At 41.1% G+C, this 20,220-nt stretch overlaps 2 protein-coding genes across 5 annotated transcripts in view; one reads left to right on the forward strand and one right to left on the reverse strand.

Annotated features, from left to right (window-relative positions):
• DST (dystonin) overlaps positions 1 to 10,217 on the reverse strand; it is a 465,365-nt gene extending 455,148 nt beyond the window's left edge. For 2 of the 4 annotated variants that reach the window (XM_032778396.2, XM_075063729.1), the window contains exons 1-2: positions 9,953 to 10,217; positions 9,458 to 9,492 (exon numbers count right to left, since the gene is read on the reverse strand). In XM_032778396.2, the coding sequence (XP_032634287.1) occupies positions 9,458 to 9,492; positions 9,953 to 10,133 (216 nt within the window). In that variant the 5' untranslated portion in view covers positions 10,134 to 10,217. Of the gene's footprint in view, positions 1 to 9,430; positions 9,493 to 9,952 lie in introns of all 4 variants that reach the window. The other 2 variants (XM_032778395.2, XM_075063726.1) reach the window with 1 other exon arrangement.
• Positions 10,218 to 10,228: 11 nt separating this feature from the next.
• The window catches only part of BEND6 (BEN domain containing 6), a 37,643-nt gene continuing 27,651 nt past the window's right edge, over positions 10,229 to 20,220 (forward strand). Inside the window, exon 1 of the mRNA XM_032778404.2 lies at positions 10,229 to 11,088. The gene's annotated coding sequence lies outside the window, so the exon portion shown is untranslated. The remainder of the gene's footprint in view (positions 11,089 to 20,220) is intronic.

Consider the following 20,220-nt stretch of genomic DNA (forward strand, 5'->3'; position numbering starts at 1 on the left):
ATCTGCAACTCAGCACCTGACCCTGATTTTCTGGCATCCTCACTGAGACTGATCCTGATTCCATTACTTGGCTTCTGTCTGCATGTCTTTGCCTGACCCTGACTTCCTGGTATCTTGACCCACTTCAACCCTGACTCCACTACACTCCTGACCACAATTTGGTATCTGACATGTGTACGTAGGCTGTCCAGTGGCTGGCCCTTTCAGTCCTCTGTTACTGCCCTTTTCTTTGTTCTCCTAGTGTTGAGAGATTCCTGGTACGCATCATGAATCAGGAGTGAGGGATTCACTAGCAAACTTGTCTTTTTATAAATTAAACTTGAAATTTTAGTGTTAAAAATACAGCACTGGAAGGAATGAAAGAAACATTTCAAATGTAACAGAGAATGAAAAACACACAAGGGTAATACATAGCTACTGTTCTAGCTACCCACATCCAACAGGTTAGTCTGGAAAAAATGAAACGCTTCTGTCCAATACTTCCCTTTTGAATGGTTACTAGTGAGGGAGGAGCTTCATCATGCTCCAGTAGGCAAATATGGGTGGCCTCTCATAACCCTGCTATGAGTGAAATGGCTAGAAAACTCCCCAGAGATTTAGTAGAAATATGAGGAGTCACCTAATTGTAAGTGACTAGTCTGGGGAGACACTTCGTCTGAAAAGCTGGCTAACTGATAAATCTGAAAATGTAATTGTAAATGGGGAATAATCAAGCGGGTGTGTTTCTCTCCTGAAGGGATTGTTTCTTGGCCCTTGGTTCCATGATGTTTTTATTAATGACCTGGAAGAAAAGATAAAATCACTGATCAAGTTTGCAAATAACACAAAAATTGGGGGAATGGTAAATAATGAAGAAGACAGGTCACTGATACAGAGTGATTTGGATCACTTGGTTTGCTGGGTACAAGCAAACAATATATGTTTTATTATGGTTAAATGTAAATGTACGTATCTAGGAACAAAGAATGTAGGCCATATTCGCAGGATCGGGGATTCTATCCTGGGAACCAGTGACTCTGAAAAAGATTTTGGGAAGGAATGGATAATCAGCTGAACATGTGCTCTCAGTGTGACACTGAGGCTAAAAGGGCTAATGTGATCCTTGGATGCATAAACAGGGGAATCTCAAGTAGGAGTAAAGAGGTTATTTTACCTCTGTATTTGTAACTGGTCTAACTGCTACTAGAATAATGTGTCCAGTTCTGGTGTCAACAATTCAAGAAGAATGTTGATAATTTGGAGATAGTTTAGAAAAGAGCCCCAAGAATGATTAAAGGAGTAGAAAACATTCCTTACAGTGACAGATTCCAGGAACTCAATCCATTTAGCTTACCAAAGAGAAGAATAAGGAGTGACTTGATTATAATCTATAAGGACCTAAATGGGGAACAAATGTTGGATATTGGGCTCCTCAATTCAATGGTTGGAAGTTCCAGATTCAGACTGGAAATAAGGAGCAAATTTTCAATAGTGAGAGTAATTAACCACTGAACAATTTACCAAGAGTAGCGGCAGATTCTCAATCACCGGCACTTTTTAAATCAAGATTGCATGTTTTTCTAAAAGATATGTAGAGCTAGAAGGGGAACTGCAGAGTGAAGGTGTGAAGTGGTCCCTGAAGAAGGGAGTTGGGGTTGGGTAAGAAGACACAGCTGAAAGTTTTGTTTTTCATTTGGGGAAAGGCAGGTCAGGCCTTGCATCTTCTCCAGCAGCTCAGATAGCAGGAAGAGACACTACCCTAGGGAGGAGGGGCTGTACCCAGCTTAAGGCTGGGTGGTAGATTTGTTTTTTGTGTTTGGTTTTAGGAACTATCTGTTAATAAAGAAACCAACCCCAAAGAAGGGCTGTGATTGGATGAGCAAGGCCTTGTGGAGTTTTGTTTAAGGATCCCTGATGAAAGGGAAAACACGAGCAGGACACTTCAGAGGCACCTCTGGCCATGAGGCAGTGCTTGGGTGGTAGCCACTGTGTTACAAGGGTCTACCTGTGGCATTAGGAGCTCAGTGTGTGTTATTAACTGGTATGCAATATAACTGAGGTTGTGACTTCATCAAAATTATATATTTCTAGCAAAGTAAACAACAGGATTTACTCGAGGGATGTATTTGACTCTGTAAATACAGCTACAAAACCTGAGAGGGGACTTATAAAACTGCATGTATGGAAAATGAAGTAACAGGGACAGCTGCTAATTATGGGCCAGATTCTTTTCTCCTTACTCAGGCATTGTATCCCTTACCTACAGGGAGCCCTGGGGCTTTATGAACTCATGACGGAGGTCTGAGCATCTCTAGTGCAATCCTCTTTCAAAGGGTGGGAGGTGTGGACCTCTGGGGGCTGCTGCTGCAGTGATGCAATGCCAATACTTTAACAAGGACCAACTGAGAGACCCCTCCAGCATTTCAGTGTGCTGTGGTCAGGCTGCCACACTAGCAGCGTTCCAGGAGAGCGCTACAGGAGGCAAGAAGCCAGCACAGAGACACAGAACTGCCTACTTCTTCCAAAAGGAAGGCAAACTTCGTCCTCCTCCATGGGAGCTTTCAGAGGAAACTCCATAAATGAAACCTTGCACATTTTCCTTGCCTCTATGTGGGATTCTTCACATAAGGAAACCATCTGACTCTATTCTGTTAATCATTACTATAATTATTATGATAGTGCCCCAAGGATCCAGTCAAAATTAGGGCCCATTGTGGTAGGCACTATACAAACACTATTTACAATCTATCTATACAAGACAGACAAACAAAAATGGACATATAAGATACAAGCATAGTGTCAATGGTACATAATTTGCAAGTTATTTGCTCAGTGTCACATCTTCTGTACGGGCTATATTCTGAAAGCAAAGTGAATTCAGGATTTGTCCTCTTATAGTTATATATCTGTATATTCCCATCTACAAATGTTTTTACGCACATGTATGAAAATGTTTTATTTTTGTCTTTGATTTTGTTTTCCCATCACACTATTCCTTGACTCTTCAACAGTTAATATAAAATAGTTTAAATACCCTGGAGGGGGAAATATGTCAAATACAATAGAAAAAATATTTTCAAATTGATTCAATCCTCTGAGGATAGGAGACAACCTTTGAATAGGTGAATGCATCCATTTCTCTATTACTGTATGCTTCTGTCTATCCTTGAATGTATTCCCTCCAACCAAATACAAGCCTGTAATTCAGCCTGGAGGCTCTGTGGATTGTTCTCTTCACTCTAGCAGTGTGTATCTTCAGCAGTTTATAAATAACTCTAAAACTCTTGTGATGAATTATAGCACAGGTGTTCAAAGACTATTCATTATTGTTTTTAAGAATATCCAGAATTGTATTTTTAGCTAGTTGTCTTGCAACTAGAATCAGCAGTCGGATGATTGGGATTAAAAATAAATGTTTAAACACAGTAATGATTTCTTTATATGAGTGAAGAAGGCAACAGTTGTTGGAAAAGGTAATGTACAGATTTGCTGAGGACTCACTGTTTTGGTATAATATGTATTCAGAATACTATAAAGCATTACTTAACATTCCTGTTTGTTTTGTTCTTACGAAAATTTCCATTAAACTTGCTGACCTATTTTTAGCACCAGACACAAGTGTCTTATCTAAATGACAGACTGAATATATATTATGTGACAGTGACTATTCAGTATTCTAACCGGAAAAAAAAAGGTTTTTGAAATCAAAACTTCAAACTGTTAATCAGTGGCTAAAGCTGTGGTTAACATATGCTGCCTTCTTCCATAAACAGGCTCTTAATAAAGGATCGAATCTTGCTTATCTTACTCTTATGACTAGTTCCATTGGACCTGCACCTGATCCCACTGAACTCAAAACTCTCCGTGAATTACAAAACTCCAAAGGATTTGTGTGAGACCAGGATCAGGCCTATTGACTTCTTGATAGCACTACTCACTGGCCAATGGCCCCAAATATTTTATGATAGGGGGTTCATCATAAATAAATAACAAACGATACTACTCAATGCATTGCTACCTACATGCAGAAATTTCTGGCACCAGTACATTTATTCCTACTATGGATTTTGGAGGCTACATGTTTTCTAATTCAGTGGTGGAGAAAACTGGAAAATATTCAGAAAAAGATTTAAATCTATGGTATTATTTTTGCTCTGCGTTTGAAAAACATCAAGCTGTAGTGTAGCATTTATCAAAAAGATGGTTTTCTCTTTGCTATACTGCCAACCACACATGTTCAAAAATCATGAGCCAGCCCCCCCAAACATCATCAGTGACCTAAAAATCAGAAGATTTTTAAAACAATAAATTTGGTTTCATTTTATTTGACGTCTTGTTTTCGAGCCTTTGGGATTCATGTTTTCAAGCTTTTCTCCACAACCATGAGAGGTGGATGCTTACTTTTTCAAAAATGAAAAGTGAGATTCTCACATGATCTCATGACTCCAGGAACTGAAGCTATCAGAAAAACCCATATACCTCATGACTTGGCATAAAATCCCAAGAGCTGGCAACACTACCAAGTCAAATTGTAGAATGTCAGGGTTGGAAGGGACCTCAGGAAGTCATCTAGTCCAACTCTCTGCTCAAAGCAGTACCAATCCCCAGACAGATTTTTGCCCTTGAATCCCTAAATGCCCCCCTCAAGAATTGAGCTCATCACCCTGGGTTTAGTAGGCCAATGCCCAAACCACTGAGCTGTCCCTCCCCTCCAAAACCTTTAAATGATAGATTTTTAGATGCTTAAATATATGGTTACCATATTAAATCTAACTTTAAAAAATAAGCTAGTATAAAATGGAACTAGCTTGAGGGGCCCAATCTTGAAGTATTTACTTAGAGAGAGATCCCAAAACTCCCACTGAATACAGAACCTGATTCAATAAGTGAATGGTTTGTCATTTGGAGTTTTGAATAAATAAATAAGCAATGCCTCTCAATATTTACTTGGGTAAAAATCCCATTGAGCTTTGTTGGCAGGGACGAAACCCAAAATATTTCCTTCTCTAGCTGCTTCTCTGAAATTTTCTTAAAATATATAGATAGGATAACTGCATCAAGCAAAACCTGATTTTTGCACTCATGCAACATATACAGAAGCTTGGAAATTAGCTGCTCTCTAGTGACCCTGTGAATAGAGGAGGTAATTTACAAGTTTATTCCATTACCAGTTCCAGTGGTGTTTCCCATGTTAAGCACAGGGAGTCCAACTCAAACTGGCAGAAGCTTCAAAATCGAGTGAAATTGTTACTGCAGTTGCCCTTCACAATTGCTTTAAAGAACTAGTGTTCCAATAACTATCAAGGCCAAAACAGCCACTCAGGTTCAGTGAAAGTTGCACAACTAAAAATCAGCTTAAATTTGTTGTAAATGAGTGTCAGCAGGGCTGGTGGGGAGAGAGGAATCTGTCGTATCTTACAACTACTCAGATCAACCAGTTGGTTGCTTTTCTTGCTGCAATCCTTTGTTTTAACCCCCTAGAGAGTATATGTCATACCAATCTACCTTCACAAGGACTTATGCCAATTTACCTGTTACTTTGGCCTAATACGTAATTTTTTTCCAACAACAAAAGTCTGAGATATCTGTGTAGTGCTTATAATATACTGCTGAGATATGTTTTGCAAAGACTTTCAAAACTTGTAGGTAATTTTACCGCCCCAAAAAGAGCACAGTACTCTCATGAAATTTATCAGAACGCAGAATTCAGCATAGGATGAGTTATGCAGTATAAATAACTGTTCAAAAGTTAATATCCACCCTTCCATTACCTCATCAGAGATGGGATTATATTGCTTTACAGTGTGCTGTCCTCATTAATTTTTAATATGGGGATAATGTTTTAGTACTAAAGAGAGCAACTGATTAATAGTGCTCACTAGAGACAGTCATAATAAGCATGTACCATGCAAGCTATAGTCCTGACAATGAACTTCAGTACTGATTTGCAACATCCATTTTTCCAAATCTGAGTCTCTCCTGGCAGACTGCCAATCACGCAAAAATTGCCAATAGTTCTGTGATTATGATAATCATCGTTCTCTAAGAACTACGATTAGACCACCAAAAGCATGTTCATGTCTGACGTAAGTCACATTTGAATGTAGATCTCAGAAGGTGAGTAACTGAAGCGTAAACTCATTCTGCTATTTACCACAGATCCTGTCTTTCATCCTCATTTATTAAGGGATATATAGCTATGTTTAATATATAATTGATCACAACTAGAACCATCCAGCCACAGCAGTAGAAAATTATAACCACAGCAGCATGATTTTACAGTCACTTTTGGGGCAAGGAACTACAAACTCCAACTTGCCAAATACGATTCTTTGGCTTTTCTCAGATTTTATATGAATTGATATAAAGTCGATAATAAATTTGTGCTATAGTACAAAATGCTAAACTTTGCTAAACTAATGAGAATGCTAAACTTTGTTTTATACGGCATTGCTAATGTTTGTGCAAGGATCCTCATTATACAGTATTTTGTAATTCAGCAATTTTTAATATTCCTTAAAATAAATATTTATTTTCAAACACATTTTTAAAATAGTGCTATTTTATGATGTCACGTTAATCAACTTATTTCTCTAAGAATCCTAAATTTAATTCAGTTTACAAAATCTCAGGTCAATTTAATCTGATAAAGAGGAAAAAACAGCATTTATACTGACAAACAACGTTGAACAGTAGTGATAGTGATGTTGAATTGTAACATATATGGAAAGGGGAAAAAAAAATACAACTTTTCATATTCCAGCTAATGAGATTCCAATAAAGTAAAAGGAAATTTTAAAATATGCAGTTTGTGCATGAGGTAGAATGCAAATAGACACAGCAGGGTTAACAAAATAGCATTAAACACTTTACACTGTTGCAGGTTTCAGAGGGGTAGCCATGTTAGTCTGTATCAGCAAAAACAACAAGGTGTCCTTGTGGCACCTAAGGGTATGTCTACACTACCTGCTGAATTGGCGGGTAGCAATCGATCTACTGGGGATTGATTTATTGCATGTAGTATAGATGCAATAAATCGATCCCCAATCTCTCTCCCATCGACTGCTGAACTCCAGCTAAGCGAGAGGAAGAAGCAAAGTCGACAGGGGAGCCACGGCCATCGATCCAGCGCTGCGAGAATGCGAAGTAATTTTAATTTGATCTAAGATATGTCGACTTCAGCTACACTATTCTTGTAGCTGAAGTTGCATATCTTAGATCGATCCCACCCCAGTGTATACCAGGCCTTAGAGACTAACAATCCCATGAAAGTTTATCCCCAAATAAATTTGTTAGTCTCTAAGGTGCCACAAAGATTCCTTCTTGTTTTGATCTTACACTCTGTATTATTATGATTATTTGTATTACTGTAGTGCTTAAAACCATCATATTTCCGTTATAACAGAGAAGATAGTAAGTTCATTCAGCTGAAACTGAAAAAGACATCTCTCAATTCAGTGTAAGACATTAAAGGAGTTCCTACCCAGTCTTCAGTCTTATCTGGGAGACATACTTTTACATGGATACCAATCATTTCACTGTGCAGGAAAGAAGCCAGGTGAAAATGTTTATCTCCCCATGGGACTAGGTTCCTGTTTTAATACAGAACTGATTGTCTTGTCACACTAGCAGCAAAGATGAACTTCTATAGCGTAAACAAAAGAGGCCTCCCCTACTAACTACATTCCCCAAATGACCTTCTTTTGAGAAAATGACCCAATGCCTCCAAAAGCACTGCAGGGTATGTCTAAGCTAAAGCCACTGCAGAGGCATACCTACAGCACTGCAGCAGTGCCATTGTAGAATCATAGTGTAGACGCTTCCTACATTGACAGAAGGGGTTTTCCCGTCAACATAATTAATCCACCTCTCCAAGAGGCAATAGCTAGGTCGACAGAAGAATTCTTCTGTTGACCTAGCTGCATCTACATAGGGGTAGGTCAGCCTAACTACAGCACTCAGGGTGCTATACTTTTCACAGCCCTGAGTGATACAGCTAAGTCAAGCTAATTTTTAAGCGTAAACCAGGCCTATATGAATTAGAAATCCAAAATCTCACGAAAAAGAGACCTAGGTGCTTGTGCAAATTTTACCCATGTTTTTAATGTGGGGGAAGGGGCAGGGGGGCAGGGGATGTAAACACCAAAATAGGTCTGTCCATGCAAAACTCTTCCTGGGGCTCCAAACCAACAAGTACCTTCAGAAGTGGGTATGAATCTATGTCTACTGTTTCTTTAAATCTGTAGCAGGAAGCCAGGCAGGAGAGGAACTGGGGAAGATTCTAGGCAGAAGCTTTACAGTGAAGCACAAAGAGAGCAGCTTTAGGGATAATACTATTTTCCTTATTCTAAAAATGTTCCTTGTTTGTGCTTAAAGCCCTGGCATCAACTGGGGTGTGCGGGAGTGCTTGCTCAACATTCCCTAGGCCACAGAGCCAGAAGGGCCATGGCCTGACCACTTTTAAACAGTAGTCACATACTAAATCAGTACAGCTGCTGTTGGAATAATCTGGAGCATTGCTGCAGCTGCATGGACACAGCACCACTGAAATGTGACCTGACTGTCCCTTTGTACAAACAGAAGGGCGGGTAGGCCTAATTTCCAGGAGCAATGGTGCGTTCTGATGAACAAGGTTGCAAGACCACTCAACTTTGCCCTGACCGCCCCTCTTATCCAGATGGTAGCTGGACCAACTGGAGTTCCAACCTAGCATGCGGGGAGTCTGTTCCTGTAAAGCAGAGAACAGGACTTTGCTGAGAACTCAGCTGCTGGCAGCACTAGCTGATGCACTGTGTGGATAAAAGAGAGGGGAAGATCTTCGTCCAGGTTCCCTATGTGGAGGTGGGCCAGAAACAGAATTTCCTTCTCTCCTGCAAGTTATATCTGAATTGGTGCCCACAGGCTAGAGGAAACCAACTCTTTCTGAATTTCTTTACCATTAAAACAGGAGAGCTGGGAGACCTTTGACCAATTAATATATAATTATGGTGTCTGAAAATAAAATTCTGTGAAGTCTTATTCCTGACTTGAAGTACTGATCTTCAGCTTCAACCGAGTTTTCAAGTGAAGCGGACAGCTCTGGAATAGCAAGTCAGCAAAACACAGGTGACTGCTGACAATACAGCAAAGAAATGGAAGCGCTGTTAGGTCAATATGTACCAGCCATGCATATCTCCATACTGCCTGCATCAACTGTTTTTTATGTATTTACCTATCATTCTTATTACAGGCAGGGAAAGAATGCTCTTATTGAAGTAAGTAATTGCTTTAGTGATCATTAAATAGGCCAAATAATATTAATGAATATCAGTTAAAATTAAATGAAGCACTAGCATGCTCTGTGAAAGGCGTCAGTGAAAAATAGGGATTTTTGTGCAAAATAAAAAGTGCACAAGTGATTTTTTATAAAGACTTTAACAATTTATACTCATGTAAGAGAACTTCTTCTGACCTTGAAATTGCGTGCTAAATAAATTACCTCGGAGCGACAGTGATGAGTTCTCATTACAGCATCTGGAAGGAAAAGAGAAAGACATAAATAGGACTGCGTCTCGCTCAGTTTCCGATTCACTTAAGTTAACGAGTCTGATTTCAGGCTTGTTGTTTTATGCAGATTCTTTAGCGAGATCTGCGTCTCCAAGCCCAATTTGCAGCAGCCTCAGGCGTTCATATTTAATTCATCTGCTAGAAGTGGATGGTGAAGTTCTGGTGAACTTGAGAAATCAGGAGGTTCGAGTCCCTTACTTTACTCCCACCAGCAGAGATTTCGTTAAGGGATGGGTGGAGACTAGGCTGCCGCAGTCCTGGACTCAGCTTGAATTCTCTAAAGCCTTTGCCCTAATCTGTTCGGTCGTTTTAGAAACAAAATCCAAGGCAGAAAACGAGCCCACCTGGGAGGGGAGAGGAGGATTTATTTGTATTTAAAGAGACTAGATTCCTCCTGCCTTGGAAAGGAAGACACCGCATCTCTTACCTCGGCTCCTTGAGCGCCCTGAAAGGACGGATTTGATAGGATGCCTCCCTTTCTGGAGCTTGCGGTGCCAGCAGCAGAAGAATAAAATCGTAGCAATGGTCCCCAGCAGGAGCAGGAGCAAGAAGAGGGCACATTGGATGCTGTAGGGTCGCAGCAAAACCAGGAACGCGGCGGCGATCATGGTTCCAGTGCGTGTGTGCGGGGCTGAGCCCGGAGCGCGGAGCAGCCGGGAGAGGAACGCCGGGCAGGCTTCTTATCGAGGCAGCAGGAGCAGCATGATTCCCGGTCGTGCGCTCCCGAAATCGGAATCCGGAATGGCTGCAGCAGACACACACCACGCTGCTGCGATGTGCTAGTGAGTTAGTGGGGAGAGGACTTCAGTCCATGACTCAGCAGACGGGAAGGAGGAGGAGGCGGCGGCGGCGGGAGGAGCAGCAGCAGCAGCAACGGGGATTTTTCCGCCGGCTTGTACACAACTGAGAGCAGCGAGCGAGCGAGGCGGTGCAGATGGATCAGCAGCACCCAGCTGCAGTCCTGCCCTGGAACATGGAGGGGCCCCCCTGCTTGAGCTGATCTTGCAGCATTGCGCGGTGCTGTGCACCTCCAGCTCCTGCATCACAGAAATGCCCCGTTTTAATGCTGCTGCTGCTGCTGACACCGAGGCGATGGCTGCCCATCGGTTGGCAATTTACAGCAGGGGCGGGAGGAGGAGGAAGGGGGCTGAATCCCAAACTTTGCTCCTGCTGCTTCTGGCTGCTCATCAAGGGGATTTTGTTTTTTTGGTTTGGACTTGGCTGGCTGGTGGCTGATGACATCACACGAGCTGCAGCTGCTGCAGAGGGGAGAGCGAAGATGGCTGCGGCGAGGTACAGTAAGGAATGAAGAGGAGGTGCCAGGAGCAGTTTCTCCCAGGAGCCGGGCAGAGAGGGCTGCACGGTGTGGGGGCAGTGTCCGGAGCAGGGGAGCACCGCGAGCGGAACAAACCCAGGCGTGCGTGGAGAGAGAAGCAGCAGCCAGACAAAGCATCTGCCCGCAGGCTGCTTCCTTCTCTCTGAAGCTGAAGATCTTTCCTCTTGCGGCTTCGGAAGAGGAGACAAGACGCTGGGAAGCAGAACCACAAGCAAGAAAGTAACACGGTGAAGTAGCGTATCGCCCTTCATTCCTCTCCCACCTTTGCTCAGCGAAAGCATTGCCTGCGATAGGCAAGTCCGCTACTAGTGCTTGTCTCCCACTCTCTGCTTTCGGCGCGCGTTAAAAGAAGTTCCTTTTGTTAGGGGCAGATTTATCTTGGTGTCACCCTAAAACAAACAAAAAAATAGCTTGTCTGCACGTGCCCTTTGTGTGTTTGCAGGTTTCAAGAGTGCTGGTGGGTGAGCTGCAGTCCCAAGAACTTTTATTTGGGTTCAGAGTCAGTTCTGTTTTAAGCAAATGTTGGGGGGAGAGGGGAGAGCCTCACTAAGGATCTGGAATTCTTTTCATTGCTACAGGCGTTGCTGTGCTGAGTACCCTTTATATAGCAAATACAGGAACACAAGTCAAAACCAGTTTCCTGGAAGATCTAAAAAGACATATAAGGAATTGAAAAAATATTTTAAATGAATAATTGATATGTATATTTCTGCATTTTGATACCTCATCTTTTGCAGGGAGGTTTATTTTTGCTCCCTGGTTTAGTGCAATAACTGACTGAGTACTGAAGAGATTATGTAGATGTCCGTCATACAGAATACCATTTTTAATTTTATAAAATACATGCAGGGTATATTGTAAGAGAGGTATAATTTACATAGTTCGCTAAAACATTTTATATATTAAAGCCCATTGGGAAGTTCCCTGGTGCTGTGGGGTGCTGCAGCAAAATCAATTATCTCAGAATACCATATATACTGGCTTCCTGCAGTAAACTGCAATATGCTGCAGCAAATGTCACCTCTAGTGATCTTCATTGCACACTGTTATGTTGGGATGAAGAAACCAAATGGATCTTATATACTGTTAATGTATATAACAACTATGTTTCAGTATTTGTAACTGAAGGCATAATACTTTAAGAATTATCTTTCAGAAATTATGCACAAATACAATACAAATCTATTATTACATTGTAAAAATACATGTATATTTGGGTAATATTATGCAATAATACTTACCAGTATAATCCTAAAAAGTTAGGATTCATTGGTAAAGAAAATAGTATTCATTTTATGTGGCTTACACAGACAATTCAGAGAAATATTTTACAAACTTTTTATTAATAAGAAAATGCACTTTATATAAATCAAATTGAAGTGCTCTTTATGCTTTTATATAACAAAAGCTGTGGATACAAGTGTGTGCCTACATTTAAAATACTACGAGACCATCTATGTTTATAGAGAGAAACCTAATTGTGATTCCTTGAGTAAGTATGGGTAAAATGATCTATGGAATTCGGCCTATTTATCACTAAATTGTTGTATAACTCCTTAGTAGACTCTTAAGATTGTGGAAATCCATCTTTAGTTGATCTAGGCTTTTTTCTGGATTCAAACTGATGGTGGGTGGCATGTCTAACCCAGAAGAAGAATAGTGCTGGTATTTTTTTAGCTATGAGATATTTCATCCCACATTTTTAATAATGTGATAGTTTATCTCAACATGTTGAGATAGAATTATTCTGTAATATTACATTATAAATAGAAAGTTTAACTGCATAGAGTACAGGCATTATAGTACATTCTTCATTATCTGGGAAATAACAGATGCGATCAGTTTGCATTGCAGCATGATGCTACAGTGGAATGTTTCCTGATACCGCAGTACACTGCAGTAAGGCTGTATTAATGCAGATTACTTAGAGATTATTAAAAAGGTTCATGTTGCCTCACTTGAACATGAGACAACTCAGTGTATTCTCCATTACAGCACACTGCCTTACTGCTATGTCTTGTTGCACTATGTTGCTGTCACAAAAAACTTTTCAACACCTTTCACTCTGTATTGATTTATTATAAGATCTTGGGAGATCCTAGGAAGTGTACTGTAACAATGACCACACAATGCATGGCTTTGAATGAGAGCCATGAAACGTAGGTATTTTCTCATTATCTTTGGATAGAAATGGGTAGAAGGCATTTGGCTGCAAGTAAATCTGTAATATTGGCCCATTTAGAAGGCAAAAGTTATCATTTTTTTCACTAAGGGTTATCGCACAATCCTCACATTAGGATATTATTTTGCCAGAGAGACATGATGAATGTAATTACATCTGCTTCTCTTTTGCATTTGAAAAATGTAAAAGAGAATACAGTTTATTTCAATAAATATGTGCACAAATGTCAGATAGTGACCATTGTCAGCTTCTGAGCCCCAGCAAACTGGGCCATTCCCCTCATTTACATTAGCCCCTCTGCTCTGCCTCTGTCAATATCTATATTACATCATTATTCTGTTTTTGCTAAGCATTTTCCTTTTCTGTACAGGACTTAAAACATTGTTCCTGTTACTTATTATAGTCAATAAGAATTACCATAAGTCTTTGAAGGGATTTCACTTTTAAAAAAAATGGAAACAAGGTTATTAGTTATTTGGAAAATATACACACAGGAAATAAAATGATATCTGAAAGATGAAAAGAATATATTTATTCGTACAGCAGCTTTTATACAAACTTCTTCCCAAGAATGCTTTGCAGAGAGGTAATCTTAATACTATTACAGAGTTTTATAATCGGATAGGAGAAGAGAGGCAGAAATAAAGGGAGGAAGTTAAAAGAGAAAAGCTGTACTTTCAGGTGAGATTTGACATCAAAGAGAGAGTGCTTGAGGTGAAGGGATACTGAAAGCTGTTTCAGAGCAGGAGATGCAGGGTAGGGTCTCCAGGACCAGCTATAGCAACGATGTATGGAATGACAGAGGCCTGTGCTGAGGGGGCAGAGACGAGGAGTATAGAGAAACAAGTTCCTTGAGAGAGGCTAAAGGAAATCTGTGGAGGGCTTTATGAACAAGGAAACAATTTTGAATTGGAATGAATGGAGAGAAGAGCTGGTGTTTTAGGATGCGCTTGATGTGGCTGCATTTCTTTATATGTATATTAGATAATTTCACACAGCTAGTTTATCCCTTTGCAAAAGAAAAAGGGGGAAAAAGTTGCATGGGAAGATTGTGCCTTTAAATACAGCCCTGAGCATGGGATGCTATGGCACGATTCCTTCCATACATCCTCCTGCCTCCAGACGTGTAGTAATTTGCTGCTGACCTAAACAGCTGTAATTTATTACTCCCCTCCACATGCACACCTTCCCCTCCCCCATCCTTCTGCTGGCTGGGCAGTAGTGGCTGGCAAGTTGGCATAAACCAAGTTTCCACTCTTTTCCTTGCCCTCACATGTGGGCCTGTAAGTCCAAGTCACAGTCTAGCCTATGTTCCTTGATAATTTATACACAGAATGAAGAGATGCGTGCACCTTCAAAGATCATCACAGAGCTAGATCAATGAGAGATAAGGGCACTCAGCATTTCACAGACGGCACTTAGCATCTTACAGTGTCAGGCCCTGTATATTTCAGTTTACAGTAACAAGACTCTCTGCAAAAGAAAAAAGTCACATAATTGGTTGATCTGGTGACCTGGATGTATGAAACTGATTAAGAAGATATGTTTAAGATTGCTGTAAACCTGAGTAAGTGAAAAAGTACAACCCTTTTCCTTCATATATATTACAATATGTCTTGGATACTGTGATTTTATTGGTTGTATAGTGAGTCTCTGGGAGAGTATTTAGAGTTTTATTTCAAAAGACCTGATAAAAATGTTTTATCCAGCATTACACTGCCAAAAATTGAAATTCCCTGAGCTCTGATTATTCAACTTTTTTTCTGAACAGATAAGAAATAAAAATAGAAAGCCTGAAATGTGATTTATTATCAGAAGCAGGAAACATTAACATACCCTCAACTATACTATATCCTGTTTAAAAGAATCCTTACTGGTAGAATGATTATCTAATCGTTTGTAGAAAACCTGAAGTCACAAATAAAAAAGGAAAGTGCTATCCTGTGTGGATTTTTCCAACATTCACGTTGCTGAATAATGGGCATCATTATGCTTTTGTCCTCAGCATTTTAAAAATTATGCTATTTGAAACTATAGGTTCAAATCTCAGCAGGGTCACCTCAACACTTCATTCTTCCAAGACAGTTAAATTGAGGGTTCAGTGCAGTGTTTTTATATGTTTAAAGAGCACATTATTTAATCAATCAATCACTAAGTACGGTATATACTCATTCATAAGCTGAATAGTTTTGGTAAAAAAGTGATGCATCAAAGAGAGGGGGTCGGCTTATAAATGGGTTTACATCAAAATTTGATGATTTTAAACTCTATGGAATCATTGAATTGAATATCTAATACATTGTCATTTTGTTTACCTGGAGCGTCTGCAGGCATGAAGCCCCTCAGCTCCCTGTGGCCGCAGTTTGCCATTCCCAGCCAATGGGAGCTACTTCCCGCAGCATCCATTGGCTGGGAACGGTGAACCATGGCCACAGGGAGCTGAAGGGCTCCATGCCTGCAGATGCTCCAACCAAACAAAACATCCTGACCCACCAGTGGCTTAGCCTGACGGCCGGGAACCAACATTTGCCAACCCCTGAAATATGACGTTGGCTTATGAAAGGGTCATACAGTTTTTGCTATTTTTACCTAACCTTCTTGGGGCGTCAGCTTATAAACGAATGGGCTAATGAATGAGTATGTACAGTAACTCTCTGACATCCCTGTGAAGTAGGTAAATAAGTATTGCTAGCCTCAGTTTACAGCCAGAGAAGCTAAAGCAGAGAGGTTATGTGATTTGTCCCAGGCTACATAATCTGAACACCATACCACTATGCCTCTGGAAAACCATCACTACAATGTGTAGGCCTTCCAGATGACACTTTAAAAAACAGGGTAGCTTTTCAGACAAGTGGCTTTGTGTTGCAAGTTCCATTTGCTCATATCAAACTTGTACCAAAATTTTTATGCTCACAATTCAGTTGTTGGTGCAGATCTAAAAGGCAGCACCTCCAACAACCTGATCATGGGTGCAAATCAGATAAGGTGCATTTATACAGTTGTGCACTCACAATTCATTTTGTGGCTGCAAAAATGCTGGTACAAGTTGAGCTTCCACACAGGGAGGCTGGTCTAAGCCCTGCAGAAAATATACCACTAAAGATACTATTTTGTTTTTTTATTAGAGAAGTTGTGTGTGTCTGTGTCCTTGGTTAAAATTTGTCCATTCTATACATTATTGTGCTATGTTCATTTGTCGCAGTTGTCTGCCCCAAGGCAACTGCACTTCAGAAGTACAATGTGTATGTAATGGTAAATTGCTTTGGGATCCTTTGGCATTAAAGGAGTTACATATAGCAAATATAAAATAGTATGTATACCATTTTATTGATTTAAAATAGATTTAATGAGGTATATTAAAAAAGGATTTTTAATTGTTAGGCAGGAGCTGCAGGGTTTAAAGATGTAGTCACTATAGTGAAGGGAGTGTGGTCCTCTTGCAGAATTCCTGAAATGCAGATGACACTGATAATGCTCCTTAAACTAAGCCCACAGCATGGAATAATGCCTCCCCAACATCTGTAAATGTGGAAGTCTGTCTGTTACTGTGATATGCTACTAAGTAGACAGCTGATAAAAGAAAAGTGATTTCGACACACAGGAGGCTCCAAGAGACTGAGTGACAGCATGCTTGTAGCTGATCACTTTCAGAAGGAAACTCGAGTATTTCTTGATGACAGTATCAGGGTTGCCATTTAGTGAGCACTCCCTCATGATCAGGAGTGCGTCTGCCATGCCCTGCTAACAATTTCTCCCCTTTAAGGCTCTCCCATGACATTTCCACCAAACACTCTCACAGGCCCTTTTGACCCAGCTTCAGCCTCCAGGCCCTTCTGGTCAGGCTTTTATTCCTTTGTCATGTTCCCAATACATCAAACCAAAATTGAAAACAACAACATAGCAATTAGCCGGCTGGTCTTGAGCTCTGTCTTCCAGGGTATCCCTTCCATCGCTTACTGGCAGGCCTCCTGCCTCCAGCAATCTCACAAAAGCCCCCTTCACTGTAGCCTGCCCTCCCACACTCCAACTTCTTCCTTGTTGCAACTTCCTGCTACTCTTATAATGGAACCACCTGATCCAACCCATATGTGACTCCTTCGTAATCAGGGTTGACTAGGCCTAGGCCCTCCAGCCCTTACGGGCTAGCCACCATGTTACACTCCCCACTCCAACCCCATTAAAGCCTTGCCAGGGCAAATTCTATCTGAAGAAAACTTCCCCTCCTTCCTGCAGTGTATGTGTGTCACTAGTCACGTGAATGCATTGTCCAGGCTCTCTCCCCTTCCGGTTTGCTCACCATAATACACAGGCAATCTCTTTTTTTCTAGGGTCTCCTGATGCTCCTCAACTAACTGCTCCCATGTCCCCTGAGAGAGAGTTTGAACTATCCACACCTTCCTTGTTTCCCCAACCCTCACCATTTCGGTGCCTACCAGCTGCCCACAGGATGTTGTCTGAGTCCCAACATCAATCCCCTGGATCACAGTTTGGGCTCCCACTTTTCCACTGACCCAGTACCTGCTTCCCAGGACTCTTCTCTGTTTGGGGCATACCTAACTAACTATTGCATCTTTCACAAACCCTTTCTCCTTAGGTGATCTGGCCTTAAACTCTCCTGTACCTATAGGATAAGCCAGAACCCCTTTGTTTTACTGTCTCTTATCAGATACATGGGGTTTATAAAATCCAGCTAACAAATTTTACATGACACTGACATTTGCCGGACTGTCCTGGGTACTATGTCTCATTTTTAACAAGATTCATTCTGTCTTGCACTCCTCAGGCTGACATCCCACATCGCCATGGTCCCAGACTTCAGAAGAGTAAGCATTCTGTTTATGACCTTCTATTCCACATGGAAAATACACCTCAGGAGGGCTCTTCTGCCTCCTTAGACGAGACGGTCTCTTAGGAGGGGACCCAGCCTCCCTACATGGCTAAAACATCGTCCCCTCAAAGTCACTTTACACAAGAGGACAGTTCCTCTGACAGTGTCCCAATTTCCATCACTGAAAACACATTACTTGGGTCTATTTACCATTCCCTGTGGAATTGCTACTAATCGGCAAGAGCAGGTGAGCTGTTGATCACTCTTCTAAAGCACTATGGTCTGGGCTAGGCTTAACTTCTACCTGCCTGCTCTAGGTTTTCTCATAGTCACAGTATCCCCACTACTGGCGTTTCCCCCAAATTTGGGTTGTCCTGGTCTGGCCCTCAGCCTCCAAGTAGGCCTCTGCCTCTTCCACTGCTTCTGCCACTGATGCCAGCTTTTAAACTGCATTGAGACTTCTGCCACTGCTGCTGGGTGACAAACTGTACCTCCTGCTGCTTTTGTTCACTTGGCAAAAGTCAACAGCAGGATCTGAGTCTTTTGGTTCTGTTCTGCGAATAATAGGACAGTGTCCTTCATCTTTTTTTTTTTTTATTGTGACCCCTTCAGTTTCCACTTCCCTTTTGGCGGGAGGGGAGTTGAGATTCTTGCCAGCTACACTAGTTGTAGAGGGTTGCCATTTACTCAGCACCGCTCGAGACCGGAGATGCCATTTCAGTACTTTGCTAACAATTTCTCCCTTTTCTGAGGCTGTCCCATTACATGCCCATCAAACAGTCTCACAGCCACTTTTGGCCAGGCTTCAGTCTCCAGGCCCTTCTGAACAGACTTTTATTCCTTACTCATGTTCCCAATACAGCAACACACAATTGAAAACAACAAAGGAATTACACTACAGGTCTTGATCTCTGTCCTAAGTGTGTCTTCCATAGCATACTGCCACGCCTCCCGCCTCTGGCAATCTCAAAAACTCTCACAAAAATCCCCTTCTCTGCATCTTCTCTTTCTCTCTCACTCTGTAGCTTCTTCACTGTAGCTTTCTTCTACTCTTACAGCCAGGTGTGACTCCACTGTAATCAGGGTTGGTAGGCCTAGGCCCTCCAGTCCTTGAAGGCAAGCCACCCTGTTACAGTGACACTTTCCAGGATATGGGTCCTTTATGTTCCATCAAGTTACAATGATTTACTTCTGTGCATTTACTTAGTGTAGCTAGGTACCAGCTGATGGATCTTTGCTGCATCTGCTCCATTTATGCACCACAAAAGCAGGATTCTGGTCACGCAAAACAAAAGTGTAACCACTTGTATGTTATATTCTGTTGGGTTGGATCCATGTAAAAAGACTGGTTTGCTACTTCTGGGTACTAAGACAGAATATTTTTTCTTTAGTTAACTGGTGGTGATCAAGCCTATCCCCTACTGCTGGTATTATGCCATGAAGAGGACTTTTGGACAGGGGATTTGGAGTAGAAGAGAAGGCACTTGAAGTATTAACCAGGCAGCCCTTCTAAATGTATAATCACTTACCAAGGGAAGCCAAAAAATAACGCATGAGTGTCGGCAGTCAAAATGCCATTGGACTGTTGATATTGACATGAGTGCAGCCTTGAATACGCTAGCCCCTATTTTTCTGCAGTGCTCTTATAATTGAAGGGTGTATGTCATTGTTAATAATTCTTTAAAATGGAGTCGCTCAGCAAAATAGGATAGCTTCTGTTGTCATGTAAAAACAGGTTTGGGCCATTTAGAATGTTCTGTTCTTTCTATATATGTTCTTGTACTGCAGTCATCACCATAGTTTTAGAGCATCTTTATTATGTAGTGGAATATGAAGGATGGAGGTATGTACTGTATTTAGTCTGAACCAGCTTTAAACTCCCTCAGAAAGGCTGGTCATAGGTTCTTCTTACCAGCCAAATTTTAAAGTAGGTTAGTAAGTTATGGAAAGATGTCTTGATGTTTTCTTCAGCCTTTTATTCACCTTTTCAGAACAAATTCTAAAACAGGTGGTTTAGAGGAATGTCTCTTGACTGTTTGGCCATTTCTCAGAGCAAGTGCTAAGTTTATATCTTGTTCCTAATTTTGTCTGTGGTAAAACTTCTCTTGGTGACATTGTCCTTCCACTGGAAGAACTTTGGAAGGAATATTTGCATACTCCTATTCATAATGTTACTCTAGCTGGCAGTCTGTACCCATTGGCACATGGTATTTGTGATGGGCTTGTCAATTTGTGCCTGAGCAAATACAAGTTGAACTTGTAGACGTGACTGTAGACATACTATTACAGAGCTGTCAGATATCTATTTATTTAAGATATTTATCCAATATGCAGAATTAAGATAATGTA

This window comes from Chelonoidis abingdonii, chromosome 3 (assembly GCF_003597395.2).
Source record: "Chelonoidis abingdonii isolate Lonesome George chromosome 3, CheloAbing_2.0, whole genome shotgun sequence".
Classification (NCBI taxonomy): Eukaryota; Metazoa; Chordata; order Testudines; family Testudinidae; genus Chelonoidis; species Chelonoidis abingdonii.